Source organism: Heteronotia binoei, chromosome 6 (genome assembly GCF_032191835.1).
Source record: "Heteronotia binoei isolate CCM8104 ecotype False Entrance Well chromosome 6, APGP_CSIRO_Hbin_v1, whole genome shotgun sequence".
NCBI lineage: Eukaryota > Metazoa > Chordata > Lepidosauria > Squamata > Gekkonidae > Heteronotia > Heteronotia binoei.
In genome coordinates, this window is record NC_083228.1 from 137076628 (window position 1) to 137094715 (window position 18088).

Below are 18088 nucleotides of genomic sequence, written 5' to 3' on the forward strand. Positions count from 1 at the left end.
AGCCGGCTCACCCTGAGTCATGATACCACAGCTTGCAGCGCCAGGTCCGAATTCTCCGGGGCGCGGTTGGACCAGCCACTCATCAATAGATAGACCTGGGTGTCATCCACATACGGATGACAACCCAGCCCATACCTCCTGACCATCTGGGCAAGGGGGTGCCCTTTACTATGTGAAAGATGAGTTTAAGTGGCCTCCAGATGGTCATGTCCTCCCGCCCTTTTCGTGCTTCTTTCTTTCCTTCTCGCTCAGCAACCAGCCTTTCTCTTCTCTGCCCCCCACCTGTCTTCATGTTCATTTATTATTGTTTTACTTCTTGTAGACTCCACCTTTCACTCCTATGAGGACCCAAAGTAAGGTGACCCAATCGCTATATGTGTTCAGGCCTCCTGTAATAAGCAAAGGCATCTCTTTTGCTGGCACAGTGTAGACACGTGTACTGCGGGGTATTAAATATATTTGAGATTTTAACCCTCTGCATATTAAGATTGAGATTCAGACCATCAAGAAAAAAAGAAGGAAATTGTTTTTTTTCAAAATAAAAGAGGTCTTTATTTAACTAACAGAATGAGAAAATGAGCTTAAATGAGCCAGTTTGGTGTAGTGCGGATTCTTATCTGGGAGAACCAGGTTTGATTCCCCACTCCTCCACTTGCAGCTGCTGGGATGGCCTTGGGTCAGTCATAGCCCTGGCAGAGGTTGTCCTTGAAAGGGCAGCTGCTGTGAGAGCCCTCTCCAGCCTCACCCACCTCACAGGGTGTCTGTTGTGGGGGAGGAAGGTAAAGGAGATTGTGAGCCGCTCTGAGACTCTTCGGAGTGGAGGGCGGGATATAAATCCAATATCTTCATCTACCTCACAGGGTGTCTGTTGTGGGGGAGGAAGGGAAAAGAGATTGTAGGCCTCTCTGAGACTCTTCGGAGTGGAGGGCGGGATATAAATCCAATACCTTCATCTACCTCACAGGGTGTCTGTTGTGGGGGAGGAAGGGAAAGGAGATTGTAGGCCGCTCTGAGACTCTGTCCTTGAAAGGGCAGCTGCTGTGAGAGCCCTCTCCAGCCCCACCCACCTCACAGGGTGTCTGTTGTGGGGGAGGAAGGTAAAGGAGATTGTGAGCCGCTCTGAGACTGTGAGATTCGGAGTGGAGGGCAGGATATAAATCCAATATCATCATCTTCTTCTTCTCAAAAGGTTAAGTGATTTTTAAAAAGCAACGGCAGATTTACAGAATGGAAAACAAAAGCATTCATGAAATAGTTGATACCTTTCCCAAACAAACCACCTATCTAAAGAGGGAATGTTAAGGGGGAAAACAGAGGGACCAGAAACTTACAAGGCTGTTCCTGAAGACGACAAAGCAGGTCCAAGATAGAAAAACTGACCAGGCAGGAGAAAACACAGCAAAATGGGTGGAGAAGCAGAGAGGCAAACTGTGGAACCGGGGTAACTGGATGGATTCTAAATCAACTACCGCGAACTGGGGCTGAAGGGTAATTTTTATACACCTTTTGCGATGGAAACGGATGGGGGAGAAGTCGGTGTGGAGATAGCAGATCCATGAAAATTCACTCTCTCTGGAAATGAGCTGATTTGAACAGGAAGTCTTCCTCAGCCTTGTGGAGGGGAGTTTTCTTTGTTTACAATACAACACTCTTTTGTGGATCCTGAGAGGTTAGACATTGGGTCAACGGCTCGTGACTTTATATGACTGAATCAGAGCAGAAACTTTCCTATTCCGTCGTTAAGATAAGGAGGAATAAGCTGGACTTGGTGTGTTGCTTATTGTTTTGGATATTTGAGTCAATGGTTTAGATGAAATTATCTGGAAGGAAACGCCGAAGTCCTTGAGGGAAACAGCCCTCCAGCTGAATAGAGCAGGAGTCAAATAGCACCTTTAAGACCAAGGAAGTTTTATGCAGAATATACGCTTTTGTGTGCTCTCACACTTCATCAGAGAATAGTATGGAATGGCAAGCAGTCCTAAATATAGAGAAAGTGGGCAGTGAGTTAGTACGCAGAGTCATGGAAATATTTTTTAGCAGATTAAAAAAATCTCATTACATATACTAAACCCACTTTCACCAGGTACAGCTATGCATCCACAGTATTCCAATGTATTTCTCTTTTAAAACAGTGTATCACAATAATGTTCTTTGTACTGACATACTCAAACACTGACTGTTTATCTCATTACATATACTAACCCACAGTGGTCATTTTGTAGAAAAATAGGTGGTGGAGCTCATCCAGGGATTGTTATGCAGCTGCACATACTATTCAATGGAGAAGGAGGTGGAGCTCTCAGAAGGAGGAGGTGGAGCTCTCAAAAAGGTTCAGGAGCTGTGCTCCTGTGAGCTCCCGCTGAATCTGAGGCCGTATACCATCTTCCACGGTATTTTAATGTATTCTTTTTTCTAGTGGCGAACTGGAATTACATTTATATGTGTGTTACATGTTTAAATCAAACCTCTGAGCAACCTATGCCCTCATTTTAACCCAGAGACAGAACAACAAGAACATTAGAACAGACTCTCATTTAGACTCAGGAGAGCCTGTTGGTGTAGTGGTTAAGTGTGCAGACTCTTATCTGGGAGAACCGGGTTTGATTCCCCACTCCTCCACTTGCACCTGCTAGCATGGCCTTGGGTCAGCCATAGCTCTGGCAGAGGTTGTCCTTGAAAGGGCAGCTGCTGGGAGAGCCCTCTCCAGCCCCACCCACCTCACAGGGTGTCTGTTGTGGGGGAGGAAGGTAAAGGAGATTGTGAGCAGCTCTGCGACTCTTCAGAGTGGAGGGCAGGATATAAATCCAATGTCTTCATCTACCTCGCAGGGTGTCTGTTGTGGGGGAGGAAGGGAAAGGAGATTATGAGCCGCTCTGAGACTCTTCGGAGTGGAGGGCGGCATATAAATCCAATATCTTCATCTACCTCACAGGGTGTCTGTTGTGGGGAAGGAAGGGAAAGGAGATTGTGAGCCGCTCTGCGACTCTTTGGAGTGGAGGGCGGGATATAAATCCAATATCTTCATCTACCTCACAGGGTGTCCGTTGTGGGGAAGGAAGGTAAAGGAGATTGTGAGCCGCTTTGAGACTCTTCGGAGTGGAGGCCAATATCATCATCATCTTCTTCTTCTTCTTCTTCTTCTTCTTCTTCTTCTTCTTCTTTTGCACTTCACTTCAGGATAACTAAGAGGTTTAGTACATGGACATCAATCTGCTTCATATTACCTTTTGTTGTTGTTTCAGCCCAGTTACCACTAACTAACAAACATCAGACTCCGATTTATGATTATTTTAATCTGCTAAAAAAACATTTCCATGACTCTGCATACTGACTCACTGCCCACTTTCTCTATATTTAGGACTGCTGGCCGTTCCGTAGTATTGTCTGGTGACGTGTGCTTAGAGCACACGAAAGCTTCCATTCTGAATAAAACGTGGTTGGTCTTAAAGGTGCTACTTAACTCCTGCTTTGTTCTGCTGCTTCAGACCAACATGGCTGCCCTCTTGGATCTAGCCCTCCAGTTGACGCCCACTGGAAATTGGCTTTGGTGTGCCCTTTGGTCAGTACCATTCTTCACATGGCCCTTCATAGAGCCACGCATCTCTGTGGGTCTCTCCTCTAGACACAAAACCCAAATACTTTCACATACCCGACACTGGATTATCTGGCCGCTTGTGATAGGGACAGGATTCGTTAGACTAGGTTTTTTCTCTCTGCTTTTGACTTGCAACCTACTTGATGTAGGGTTGCCAAGTCCAATTCAAGGAATACCTGGGGACTTTGGGGGTGGAGCCAGGAGACTTTGGGGGTGGAGCCAGGAGACATTAGGGGTGGAGCCAAGATCAAGGCTGTGACAAGCATAACTGAGCTCCAAAGGGAGTTCTGGCCATCACATTTAAAGGGACGGCACACCTTTTCAATTCCTTCCTTCCATAGGAAATAATGAGGGATAGGGACACCTTCTTTTGGGGCTCATAGAATTGGACCCCCTGGTCCAATATTTTTGAAACTTGGGGGGGTATTTTGGGGAGAGGCACTAGATGCTATACTGAAAATTTGGTGCCTCTACCCCAAAAAACAGCCACCCCCCCCGAGCCCCAGATACCCGCGGATCAATTCTCCATGATTTTCTATGGGAATAAATCTCCATAGGGAATAACAGAGTTCCCAGCAGACATTTCCCTCCCCTCCCCCTGCTTTCTGACGACCCTGAAGCGGGGGGGGGGGAGGGCCTCCAAACTGGGGGATCCCCTGCCCTCACCTGGGGATTCGCAACCCTAACTTGATGTAAGTTTTCTGTTTGCAATGTGCTTCTTGCGATAGATCCAGATGGGCAGCCCTGTTGATCTGAAGCAACAGGGCAAAGCAGGAGTCCAATGGCGCCTTTAAGAATAAAATTTTGTCGGCTTGAAAGGCGCTACTGGGCTCCTACTTTGTTCTATTACTCCTTGCGGCAAAATATCTATTGTACCGCCCTCAATATCACGCTTCTTGACTGGGCTCTGCTATATTAACCACATCGCCTAATAAATTTGTCAGGTAATCCTAATAGTCGAACAATCAGGAACATCACCGATCTGCCTGAGTTCCACCTCGAGGAGGCGTTCACGGAGCTCTGACAGAGGCATCTAAGACAGAACGGATGGAACAGGTGAGAACAGGTTTAGCATGAAGCAAAAGGGACGAAGGAGAAATCCTCCGTAACAAAGGAGCTACTTCAATCTGCTTGCGGCGCTGCAGCGTGGCACAGCACAGAGCTTATAAGGTCGGGGAGGACACGTTACCCCAATATTAGCTTCTGTGCCGAGCTCCTTTACTCCTTCTGGCGGTTGGAAGGTGAACGCCCGCAGCAGTGTGGTAAAGAAGATGAAAATCTCAATTCTCGCCAGCTGTTCCCCCAGGCAGACACGGGCCCCTGCAAAGGAAACAAGGGAAAAGCAACAAGTAAGGAATGTAATTCCAGGTATTGTCTAGAATGCATCACCGTCTAAGTGAACATCTAGCTTGGAGTTTAGTAAGACAGCATGAGTTGACGGTCCAAGACTCCCCTCTACCCCTCAAAGTAGCTCATTAGAAACTTGTGTTGCCATGATAATAATAATTCCCTCCACACTAAATAGCTTTGCCAAGCTGCTTAACTTCCTGGGGGGGGGGGCGCAACAAAAGGCAGAAAAACCAGCACAAGAGTAAAGCCACACTTAATTCCATTACTTCAATGATAGTCAAATGCTTGTCTCTGGGAGGGGTTTCACCATGCCATCTTTTCAGACATTTTATGTGACTACCCTATTTCAAAGCTCGAGATCAGGGATGTCAAACATGCGGCCTGCGGGCCAGGTCAGGCCCTTGGATGGCTCCTATCAAGCCTGCAAGGCAGTCGGCTTCCATGTCCTCTTTCTTGTTTCCTTCTGAGTCACAGCTTGCTTTGTCAGGATTCCTCAGTTGCACGGGAGCTGCAGAGCAACGCCTCTGTTTTCTCCATTGGCTGAGGCTCCTCTCTTGGGGAGGAAGGAGGGGAGCGAGAGCTCACTTTGATACTGACCACAATACTGCAAGAACACTGATGCTTTAAGCATGTCTCATTTTAGTGTTTTTTTAAAATAATGCTTGTGTTTGTGCCCTTTCTAAAGTTTATATCTCCACTCTCTGGCATTACGTTTTACGGCACACGTGGCTTGGCCCGACATGGTCTCAGATTCGTCTCTCATAACAAATGAGTTTGACACCCCTGTCAAAGATGACTCTGGTAAGGCTTGATTTCAGATGTAGGCACCTGCTTAAGAAGATCCATGCATCTATTTATATATGGTTTTATTAAATTTGTCTTTTAAACCGCCCTCCCCTGAAAAACAGCAGAAAAAGCCCTGACCCTAGCTGAGGACAGCCAGATATCTCTCAGGCCGAGGACCACCAGGAAGTTCTCTCCTGAGCGTAATGCTCTTCTCGGGGTACACCAGGAGAGGTGGTCCTTGGCTGTTAGTTAGCCATCCAATATTAGATGGTTCCATTCTTGTCCAGAGATGAACATATATGAACATATGAAGCTGCCTTCTACTGAATCAGACCCTCAGTCCATCAAAGTCAGTATTGTCTTCTCATCCTGAATTGATGGAAGACATTCCTGCCATACCCAGACATTCTCTGCACCTGGGCCTCCACAACTTATATTTATTAATATGTGTTAGGTGGCATCTAATTTATGCATAACAGATGCTCATCATGACTTGCTAGGGTCGCCAATCCCCAGCTGGTGGCACGGGATCCCCCAGTTTGGGGGCCCACCCCCCCTATTTCAGGGTTATCAGAAAGTGTGTGGGGAGGGAGGGAAATGTCTTCTGGGCACTCCATTATACCCTATGGATATTGATTCCAATAGGGTATAATGGAGCTCAGCATAAATTTGTGGGTATCTGGGGCTCTGAGGGGGCTGGTTTTTGAGGTAGAGGCACCAAATTTTCAACATAGCTTCCAGTGCCTCTTCTCAAAACACCCCCCAAGTTTCCAAAGAATAGGACTGGGGGTCCAATTCTATGAGCCCCAAAAGAAGATGCCCCTATCCTTCATTAATTCCAAATAGAGAGAAGGCACTTAAAAGGTGCGCAGCCCCTTTAAATGTGATTGTTAGAACTCCCTTTGGAGTTAGACTGTGGTTGTTACAACCTTGCTCCTGGCTCCACCCCAAAGTACCCAGATATTCCTTTAGTCGGACCATGGATGGCCCAACTAGCCTAATCTCCTTAGATCTCAGAAGCTAAGCAGGGTCAGCCCAGGTTAGTACTTGGATGGACCACCAAAGAAGTTCAGGGTTGCTATGCGGAGGCAGGCAATGACAAACCACCACTGCATCAGCGGCATTAGCATGGGGCCAAAGCTCTGGGTTCTGCCTTTACCTGCACCGAATGGAAGAAACGCTTCTCTGTCCACAAATTTTCCATCCTTGTCCAAAAAATGATTAGGGTTGAACTCCTGAGGTTTCTCCCATTGCTTAGGATCAAAAAGAGCAGAGCGGAGATCTGGAAAAATAGCAGCCTCCTGCAAAGATGAGAGCGTTGGCTCAGGCAGCAATCTTAAGCTTTTGTCAGTCACTGTCTCAATACAAATATTTTCTGTCCCCTAGCGTTTCGAGCCTGCAGCTGGCATCCTTGGAGAGATGGTTGGTGCCATCACATTGAGGGCATGACATCATTTCTGGGTTGAACCTGGAAGTGGTTGTGCTGCTCTAGGATCCAGAGCATAGATACCATCTATGGTGGTAAACCCATAAAGTTCTCACTGAACACTCGAGTCGTGTATTATCACTACCAGATTTGTTATGGCAGGGATCTTCCCAGGGCTTTTTTTGTCGCAGGAACTCCTTTGCATATTAGGCCACACACCCCTGATGTAGCCAATCCTCCCGGAGCTTACAGTAGGCCCTGTACTAAAAGCCCTGTAAGCTCTTGGAGGATTGGCTACATCAGGGGTGTGTGGCCTAATATGCAAAGGAGTTCGTGCTACAAGAAAAGCTCTGGATCTTCCCCTTATTTCGCTGCTCTGGCCTACTGAGTAGTAGTGGTGGTTGGAGGACTGTTGACAGGAGGTTTCCTGCTAGAGTGGGAGATCTCAGATCAGAAATACACTGCTTGAGGAACGATAAGAAACAATTTAGCAATTGCCAATCACTTGTGTACAAATATATATACAACATACAAATCCCAAATGTAAAGTATGGACTACGGTAAGTCGATCCAATGCATTTCAGATCTTCCTCACGCTTGAGGTTGAACAGATTGAATAATAATAAAAAAAAGTATCACTATCACTTTGAAGTAGGACCAAACTGGACTCCAAAGAGCTTACAATCTAAATAATTGATATCACTTTTCGGAATGGGGCCAAACCAAACTTCCAAGGAACTTACAGTCTTATTTGCAAGAACTTGTGTTTATATGGGAATCACCGCAAACATTCATCAGTAGCCGAAGCCCACAAGGATTATACAGGGAAAGATTCTCCTCAAGAAGACAGAGGGCGTTTTCGCACTGACCTTAATCGGCAGCGACGTCCCTCTTCACCGCGCAGGATCTGCGCGGATTTCACACCAATTGCTGCGGAGCACCCGGAAGAGCCGCAAAGTCCCGCGGCTTTTGCGGCGCAAATGGAAACCGCCAAAAACCAGTTTCCGTTTGCGCCGCAAAAGCCATGGGACTTTGCAGCTCTTCCGGGTGCTCCGCAGCAATTGGTGCGAAATCCGCGCAGATCCTGCGCGGTGAAGAGGGATGTCGCTGCCGATTAAGGTCAGTGCAAAAACGCCCAGAGTTTATGACTGACCCAAGGTCACTCATACAGTTGCATGTGGAGGAGTGGGAAATCAAACCTGGTTCTCCCAAATAAGGGTATGTGCATTTAACCACTACACCAAACTGGCTCTGATACATATTTCTGAAAATTTGAAGCCCCATTAGAGCTTCAGGTCCAGGGCCTCCTGGAACCCCCAGACTGACATGGCTCTTTCCCATGTATACGTGTTTCAGTCTCTTGGATCTTGGGATTCACAGCTTTCACCAATGAAGCTTCGATTTCTAAGCATGAATCCATCAACTCACCCTGACAAAGCAAAACGTCATACCTTATTTTAATTCTGGGTTTTCTTCTTGAGTCTGGTTGGCAACTTTGCCTCAGTCAAGAAACCAGAAGATCTCATTGTGAGGAGAGCTTTGTAAAATGCTACCATCCCTTTGTGTTGCAGCATTTATGCGGGAAAAGTTTTTTAAGAAACACAAGCTGAATGTGTGAACACTTTGGGTACTCGTGATCATCTGATCATTAGATGTGTTTTTGAATCAAATTGAAAGGAACTATCACACATAGATCAACAGAGATCGGGGCAGCTAAATTGGGGTTGACACGAAGAATAGGCAGGATTCATGAACTGGTGGTTCACAAATGAAAGTTCATGACAAATTCTGGCCAGTTCGTGGTTTATGAACTCCAAAGCCTCCATGAACGTTCATTAATTTTAAGGCAGTTCATGGCGGTCCGTGGCAGTTTGTGAAGAGCAGAAAACAAGGATTTAAATGGCTCCAAACCACTTAAACCCCTGCTTTCTGCTCCCTGTAGCTTTTCACAGGGAATCCTCTGCTTTCTGCTCTCAGCAAAGAGCAGCTGAGTGGTGGGGAGTAGAAAGCAAGGGTCACGAACCCATGTGAACTGGCTTGATTTGTGAACCAACCTTCTAGTTCCTATCACCACAAATTCTAAATTGAAACAAATCGCAAAAATGTGGTTCGTGTCCATTCCTAGTTAACACAATCATCCCTGCATTATTTGATATCATTTCTGGAACAGAGGCCAGGTTTGTAGCCTTCAAACATTGCTGCAAAGGAAGGTGTTATACATCTTACAAAGCGCTACGTCTTGCAGATATCAGTCTTAGGCTCCAGAAGCGCAACTATAAGAATTTCCTGTACCTTTGGAATGAGAAAACCAAACATCTTCACATCCTTTGTACATTGTCTGGGGAGGCCAAATAATAAGATATATTCGGAACGCATGATCTCGTGAATCACAGCATTGGTATACGGCAGTTTCTTCCAGTCTTGATAGCTGAATGGACGAGAGGAACCCAAAACATCTTCAATCTCCTTATGGACTTTCTCTGAAAATATTTAAAAATGCATCTTTAGCATGGAGACTGCATCTTAGGGTTGCCAACCTCCAGCTGCAGCCTTGTAATCTTCTGAAATTTAAATTGATCGTCCAACAACAGAGATCAGTTCCCTGGAGACAATGGTTGTTTTGGAGGGTAAACTGTCTGACAGTATAACCCCTGAGGTCCCTCTGACCTCCACAGGCTTTGACCCCCAAATCTCCAAGAATTTCCCTTCCCAAGGTTGGTAACCCTATTGCATTTCGCTTTATAAAGTTAACGATTCTGTGAAACCAATCACATGTTCAAAATACATCAAGCTTGAGGCTTGGGTCAGCATCCCAAAACATTTAAGGAGACTTATCTGTGCAATCTATGGACCCCGCGTTGCAGAGTGGTAAGCTGCAGTGCTGCAGTCCAAGCTCTGCTCATGACCTGACTTCAATCCTGGTGGAAGCTGGGTTCAGGTGGCCAGCTCAAGGTTGACTCAGCCTTCCATCCTTCCAAGGTTGGTGAAATGAGTACCCAGCTTGCTGGGGGTAAAGGTTAGATGACTGGGGAAGGCAATGGTGAATAAAGCCTGCCAAGAAAACGTCGCGATGTGTGATGTCACCCCATTGATCAGTAATGACTTGGTGCTTGCACAGGGGACTACCTTTGCCTATCTGTGCAATGGAGCAGCACATATTAAATATGAAAAGAAACAAACTAATGAGTAGGATTGTGCTGGCGATTAGCTACTCAATATGAAAACTGCAAAGAATTACTAAAAATAATAAGAAAAATTGGACCAGGGGCATTTCTTGATTCCACACAAAAAAGTGTCTCTTACCTTGGATGTCTGGGTGATTTGCCATTAAGAGCAATGCCCATTGCAGTGTCAAGGCTGTTGTTTCTGATCCTGCGATGAAGAGGTCAAAAATACACTGGGTCAGGTTGTTTTTATTGAAAGTAGACTTGGGGTCATTCTTGCTCTGTAGTTGAAAATTCAAAAGAGAGAAATGATTTCCAACAACTTCTCAGCATTTCGACTTGGCAGACATGGTTAAAAGGCTCTACAAAATGTAGTGAGGAAGCCTCAGACCAGTCGCGATGACACCTAACGCCACATTCTATTAGAAACTTCCCTGAGCCTTCAGTTTGACCCATGGGTCCGAGGAAGTTTTTGTAATCCAAAAAAGGAGAAAAGGTTAGATGACTGGGGAAGGCAATGGCGAATCACACCTGCCAAGAAAATGCCGCGACGTGTGACGATAGGTTGAGGAGCAGAGATATGAATGCAAATCAATGCAAATCAAATATTGTGCAGAAGAAGTGTTAAAAATCCATCAGTAAACATTCAAAGTATTCAAATAATATGGAACATTCAGTTTATGAATCCACTGGGGCCCAATGTATCTTTGTGCATAATCCCTTGAAGAAAATGTCATGAATACAACTGTTCTGTCATGAAAATACATATATTAAACAAGAACACGATCACAATTATATATATTATGTTAAACAATATATATATATTGTTCTATATATATAGAATATATATATTAGAATATATATATTCTAATTTTTATGCATTGCGTTCTTGTTTTTATATATATATATATAAAAACAAGAACGCAATGCATAAAAATTAGAATAGTCTAAGTAAAAGCACATTGTCAGTGACCCATTGCCAGACAGCTTTTAAAGGATTTGTTCTAAAAACATCAGAACACCCGAGCACGGGCCTTTTCAGTCGCGGCCCCTGCCCTATGGAATCAGCTCCCTGAGGAGGTGCGGGCCCTGCGGAACCTTGATCAGTTCCACAGGGCCTGCAAGACCGCCCTCTTCAGGCTAGCATATACGGATGGCTGAACAAGGGCTGTTAATCAAGGATTACCGCTGTTTAATTAAGGATTACCACTGGAAATACTGCATACACTGACAGAATTAGCGTCAAATGCCACCGTCACTGTCAGACTAAGTTATAAATTTTAATTATACTGATTGGTTTTTAGTGATGTTAAATTTAAAGTTTTATATTGTTAATTTTAAAGCCTTATTTATTACTGTATGTTTTATGAAATGTTGTTAGCCGCCCTGAGCCTGCCTAGGCGGGGAGGGCGGGATATAAATAAAATTTTTTATTATTATTATTATTATTATTATTATTATTATTATTATTATTATTATTATTAAAAATATTATTATTAAAAATATTATTATCATTCCACTGAATTCTCTCCAGAAAAAACAACAACAAATTTGCAATTTCCATTAAATTAAATATTTATTTTTCATTTATTAAACAATTTCGATAATGACTTTCTTCATGATTAGGTTGCTGGTAAAAGGACTGGGTTATTGGTAGAAGTGTATATCTTCATATTCTGCATTTGAATTTTTCCGGAACCACATTCTGTTTAGTCTCAGAGAAACTCTTTTTTTCTTTTAGAAAGGGTCACAAAGAGCTCCATGGCGAAGAGTGGTAAAGCTACAGTACTGCAGTCGGAGCCCTCTGTTCACGACCTGAGTTCGATCTCAGTGAAAGCTGGTTCAGGTAGCCGGCTCCAGATTGACTCAGTCTTCCATTCTTTTGAGGTCGGTAAAATGAGTCCCCAGCTTGCTGGGGGGAAAGTGTAGATGACTGGCGAAGGCAATGGCAAACCACCCCGTAAAAAGTCTGCCATGAAAACGTTGTGAAATCAATGTCACCCCAGCTTCAGCATCTGACCTTCCAGTGAACAGTCTGGGTTGATCTCCCTTAGGACTGACTGACTGGATCTTCTTGCAGTCCAAGGGACTCTCAAGATTCTTCTCCAGCACCACATCTCAAAAGCATCTATTCTTCTGCACTTAGCCTTCCTTATGGTCCAACTCTCACAGCCATACATTACTACTGGGAATATCGTCACTTTGACCATACAGACTTTTGTTGGCAGGGTGATGTCTCTACTTTTCATTATACTGCCCAGGTTCACCATAGCTGTCCTCCCAAGGAGCAAACGTCTTTTAATTTCATGGCTACAGTCACCATCTGCAGTATTTTGGATCCCAGAAATGTGAAGTCTGTCACTACTTCCATGTCTTCTCCTTCTATTTGCCAAGGATTGTTAATAGTGGAGTCCAATTTCCAAATTCAGCAGCTTAGCAACAGAGTAGCAGGGAACGTTGGGCGTTTAGCTAGAGTCTTTAAAAGCAGGTGATATAAAGTGCAAAGGGTATATATGCAGTCTGGGTGCAAAAAAACCCCCAACACAACAAGTTACCATCAGCTCATGTAGCAGTTTAGGCAGTTTCTTTGCATGAATCAACTGACTACAGTTCGTTCGGTGAGGTAGGGGAAGTAAGCAAGGAAGTTGCACACCAGTGGAGAGGTGGTTCAGGAGAGGGCAACTGTGAACTGTGCACCTTTCATGCAAAGAACCGAGGCCAAAGTGTGCATGTAGATTCAAGGGTGGGAGTTCTTTCCTTCTCTTTTTATGGCGATCTGGCAGCTGATTTTGGAGAATGCCAACTTCTAGCTCTATCGTTCTTCTATATATGAATGTAGATGCAGTTCAATACAAGAACTCGTGGGCATTCGATGAAATTGCTGAGCAGACAGGTTAAAACGGATAAAAGGAAGTACTTCTTCACCCAAAGGGTGATTAACATGTGGAATTCACTGCCACAGGAGGTGGTGGCAGCCACAAGTATAGCCACCTTCAAGAGGGGTTTAGATAAAAATATGGAGCACAGGTCCATCAGTGGCTATTAGCCACAGTGTATGTGTGTATATAAATTTTTTTGCCACTGTGTGACACAGAGCGTTGGACTTGATGGGCCGTTGGCCTGATCCAACATGGCTTCTCTTATGTTCTTATGTTCTTATGCAACTGCCTTATACTGCATCAGGCCATGGGTCCATCAGAGTCAATACTTGTTAACTCAGGCTGGCAGCCACTCTCCAGGGTTTCATGCAGAGGTCTTTTACATCGCCTACTGTCTGGTACTTTTTAACTGGAGAAGCCAGGAATAGAAGCCACCTGGGACCTTCTGCATGCCAAGCAGATGCTCTGTCGCTGAGCCACGGCCCACCTCAACTTTCAGAGATCCGGTTTAAATCCAACCTGTCCCCTTTTGGGCTGAGTTATGCTAGAACAAAGTACAATCCCAGTGCGGTCTGGGAGTTAGAAACATGAATGAACTTCCTCATTCCAGAGGGTACCACCAACAGGAGGCCACCGCCACAGCCGCGGTCTGCTCGGTCCCGCCGGGGGTCTCGGGGCCTGCCTCCCGAGCAGCTCCGCCGTTGCTGGGCTGCCACCTCCCCTTCCTTTGCAGCCTTGGCGGGGGCTTGTCAGCCAGGGGGCCACCCTCCATGCCGGGTGAGCCCAGGCCCACCTCCCCCTTTTGAGGCTGCCGAGCCCGGGCGGAGAATAGTTAATGGCGGCGTCCCGGTTATCCCCTCAGTTACCCCCTCGTTCTCTGTCTCCTTAAAGCTAATTCCCCCAACTAATTAGGAGACTGAAGAGGAGAGCATCTTTCAGCCCAGGCCCACCTCCCCCTTCTGAGGCTGCCTAGCCCGGGCGGAGAATAGTTAATGGCGGCGTCCCGGTTATCCCCTCAGTTATCCCCTCTTTCTTTGTCTCCTTAAAGCTAATTCCCCCAACTAATTAGGAGACTAAAGAGGAGAGCATCTTTCAGTCTGCTGAAGCCAGAGCTCATACAGCAAAACAGGTTTCAAAGCAATACATTTGCATTTACTTTCATACATTGACATTTTTATAGAGTGTATCCGATGTCACAGAAAGGTGGATACTTACTTTCTTCATCTGACATAGATAGAAATCGATGAAGTCCTGCGGCTCATGGACAGCCAGACTCTCCTTATGTTTTTCTAACTCCTTCCTTGCAAAAGAATGTATAATATCAACAGAGGCAAGTGCCTTCCTGTGCGGTCCCGGGAGATACTTCATGAGCCATGGGACAATTGCATACAGCTGCAGGAAAGAGGAATGCCAAATGAGATGGCTCAGTAACAGTCGATGCACACAGATGCTATAGCATATTATAGCATTGGAGAAAGTCCAGAGAAGGGCAACTAGAACGATTAAGGGGCTGGAACACTTTCCCTATGAAGAAAGGTTGAAACGCTTGGGACTCTTTAGCTTGGAGAAACGTCGACTGCGGGGTGACATGATAGAGGTTTACAAGATAATGCATGGGATGGAGAAAGTAGAGAAAGAGGTACTTTTCTCCCTTTCTCACAATACAAGAACTCGTGGGCATTCGATTAAATTGCTGAGCAGACAGGTTAAAACGGATAAAAGGAAGTACTTCTTCACCCAAAGGGTGATTAACATGTGGAATTCACTGCCACAGGAGGTGGTGGCGACCACAAGCATAGCCACCTTCAAGAGGGGTTTAGATAAAAATATGGAGCAGAGGTCCATCAGTGGCTATTAGCCACAGTGTGTGTGTATATATAAAATGTTTTGCCACTGTTTGACACAGAGTGTTGGACTGGATGGGCCATTGGCCTGATCCAACATGGCTTCTCTTATGTTCTTATGCTGATGTAGGAACCAGAAATGATTCTGAGTTCCTACATCAGCATCATTTATTTATTATTCATTTATTATTCGAATTCATATTCCGCCCTCCCTGCGAGAGGGCCTAGGGCGGATCAAAACATAAAATAAACATATAAAAGCCATCGCTATAAATAACAATTCAATTCAATAAAAAAATAACATCATTAAAACACAGGGTTTCCAGCTGGACTCAGTTTATCTTCAGCTTTGTTGTTAGGGCTACATACCATTTAAGTATCATACATACTGTTATCAGTGGTGTTAGCAGCATCAGGGGGGAGGGGCTAGGATCTTTCTGGACTAGGTTTGCCAATCCCCAGGTGGGGGCAGGGGATCCCCCGGTTTGGAGGCCCTCCCCCCGCTTCAGGGTCATCAGAAAGCGGGGGGAGGGGAGGGAAATGTCTGCTGGGAACTCTATTATTCCCTAGGGAGATTTATTCCCATAGAAAATAATAGAGAATTGATCTGTGGGTATCTGGGGCTCTGGGGGGGCTGTTCTTTGAGGTAGAGGCACCAAATTTTCATTATATCATCTAGTGCCTCTCCCCAAAATACCCCCCAAGTTTCAAAAAGATTGGACCAGGGGGTCCAATTCTATGAGCCCCAAAAGAAGGTGCCCCTATCCTTTATTATTTCCTATGGAAGGAAGGCATTGAAAAGGTGTGCCGTCCCTTTAAATGTGATGGCCAGAACCCCCTTTGGAGTTCAATGATGCTTGTCACAGCCTTGATCTTGGCTCCACCCCTAATGTCTCCTGGCTCCACCCCCAAAGCCCCCAGATTTCTTAAATTGGACTTGGCAACCCTATTCTGGACACCTGATTGCCTCAACCAAAGGCCTGTCAGAATAGCTCCGTTTTGCGGGGCCTGTGGAATGACAATAAATGCCTCTGCTGGGAGCATGTTCCACCAGGTCGGGGCCAACACTGAGAAGGCCCTACGCAGACATTCTTTGGGCTGTTTAGCCTCAATCGTGGCCTAAATTACTCTGATTAACATGCCCTCAGTGAGTGAAAGTTGGGACCAGTGACAGAACTGGCTGAGGTGAAAAGGGTTAAGTGGTTCCCTGCCAATTTTCCTTTCCTGACTGCAGTCTCCAAAGGTGCTATCCTGCAATAAAACAAGTTCTGCTCTATGTCTTCATATCCATCAGCAGGTTCTTTTGACTGCTCAGGCTAATCGTGAACAAATGTCAAAACCCTCAACCTGGGTTTTCTCTGAATTCAACTTGTGGCCACTTACCTTGCATTTATTTCTGATTATTGCAGCATTCATATACCCCAGGACAACTGTGGGGTGAAACCGGGGTGACCTCAATTAAATGTAGAAATGAAAAGAAACCAATGACTGATTCCCTACTAGCCTTTTCCTGGTCTCACGGTCCTCTTCTCTGTGGGGCTTCCGTCCAATTTTTGCGGGAGCCGCTGCAGGGCGGCAACTTGCTCTGCCTCTTTCCTGCAGCAAGCAGAAATTGATTTTGAGAGGCTCTTGCTTGCCACGGGAAAGAGGCAGAGCGCGTTGTAGCCTCATGGCAGCTTGTGCAAAATCAGACAAAAGCTCCGCGGAGAAGGGGAGCTGTGAGACCAGGACAAGGCTACTGGGCCAAAACCAGGAATGAACTTGAATATAGTGTAGAATATCATTTTGGGGACAGGGTTGAACCAGGATTAAAGGTTGAGTGTGGAAAGGCCAGTAGTGGTACTGATTCCAGAGGGCTAGCCATGTCGCAGAAAAATCACATAGACGTTTAGTGGCACCTTACAGACGAACAACATTTATTCCAGTATAAACCTTTGTGAGTTCCAGCATCAACGAGTGGAATAAAATTTGTTAGTCTTTGAAATGTTGCTGGATCTCTGTTTAATAAATAAAAATGGGTATTAAAGTGGGGGGGGGGAACACCTTGGTGAAATGTGTAAAATCAATGGGAATAATTATCTGTAGATATAAATAGATGCCCCGAATTTAGAGTAAACGGGCTTGGCTAAAGTGGTGTGCCTTGGGGGAGAATGAGAATGAGCTGGATCCTGTGAAACATTCAGTGGAAGATGCAGGTAGCCCCCGCTTCCCCTCCTTCCCAGTACAGTTTATTTCTGTGGTTGGGATATTGCAGTGAGGAATGGAGAAGGGGTGATACACTGTTCTTTGCTCTGTCCTCTGTTAATCATAGAGCCATATAGTTGGAAGGGATGTTTAGGGTCACCTAATCCAACCTCCAGCACGAGGCAGGAAGCTCAGAAATGCTCCCCCGCTACCTAAATTCATAAAATCAGCATTGCTGTCAGATGGCCATCTAGCCTCTGTCTAAAAACCTCCAAAGAAGGAGAGCCCACCACCTCCTGAGGAAGCCTGTTCCACTGAGGAGCCGATCTAACGGTCAGGAAGTTCTTCCTAACGTTTAGTCACAGACTCTTCTGATTTCACTTCAACCCATTGGTTCTGGCTTGACCTTCTGGGGCAACAGAAAACAACTCTGCACCATCCTCTATAAGACAGCCCTTCAAGTACTTGAAGATGGCGATCCTATCACCTCTCAGTCATCATCTCTTCTTGAGGCTAAACATACCCAGCTCCTTCAGCCTTTCCTTGTGGGATTTAGGCTCTAGACCTCTCACCATCTTTGTTGCCCTCTCTGGACACATCCCCAGCTTGTCTATATCCTCCTTAAATTGCAGTGGCCCAAACTGAACACAATAATCAAGGTGAGGTCTAATTAGAGCAGAGTAGAGTGATACCATCACTTCATGTGATTTGGACACCATCTTTCTGTTGATACAGTCCAAAATCACATTGGCCTTTTTAGCACACTGAGCAGATTCATTCAAGCCTATTCTTCTTCAGTCCGAGTCAAGTATTCCTGTTAAACTGAAAGTAAAAGAATTCTTTTTTCATTTCCAATTGAC

At 45.4% G+C, this 18088-nt stretch overlaps 1 protein-coding gene across 1 annotated transcript in view; it reads right to left on the reverse strand.

Annotated features, from left to right (window-relative positions):
* Positions 1-4712: 4712 nt before the first annotated feature.
* Positions 4713-18088, reverse strand: part of LOC132574370 (cytochrome P450 2J2-like) — a 45679-nt gene continuing 32303 nt past the window's right edge. Inside the window, exons 6-10 of the mRNA XM_060242733.1 lie at positions 14416-14592; positions 10461-10602; positions 9450-9637; positions 6891-7032; positions 4713-4915 (exon numbers count right to left, since the gene is read on the reverse strand). Of these exons, the coding sequence (XP_060098716.1) occupies positions 4713-4915; positions 6891-7032; positions 9450-9637; positions 10461-10602; positions 14416-14592 (852 nt within the window). The remainder of the gene's footprint in view (positions 4916-6890; positions 7033-9449; positions 9638-10460; positions 10603-14415; positions 14593-18088) is intronic.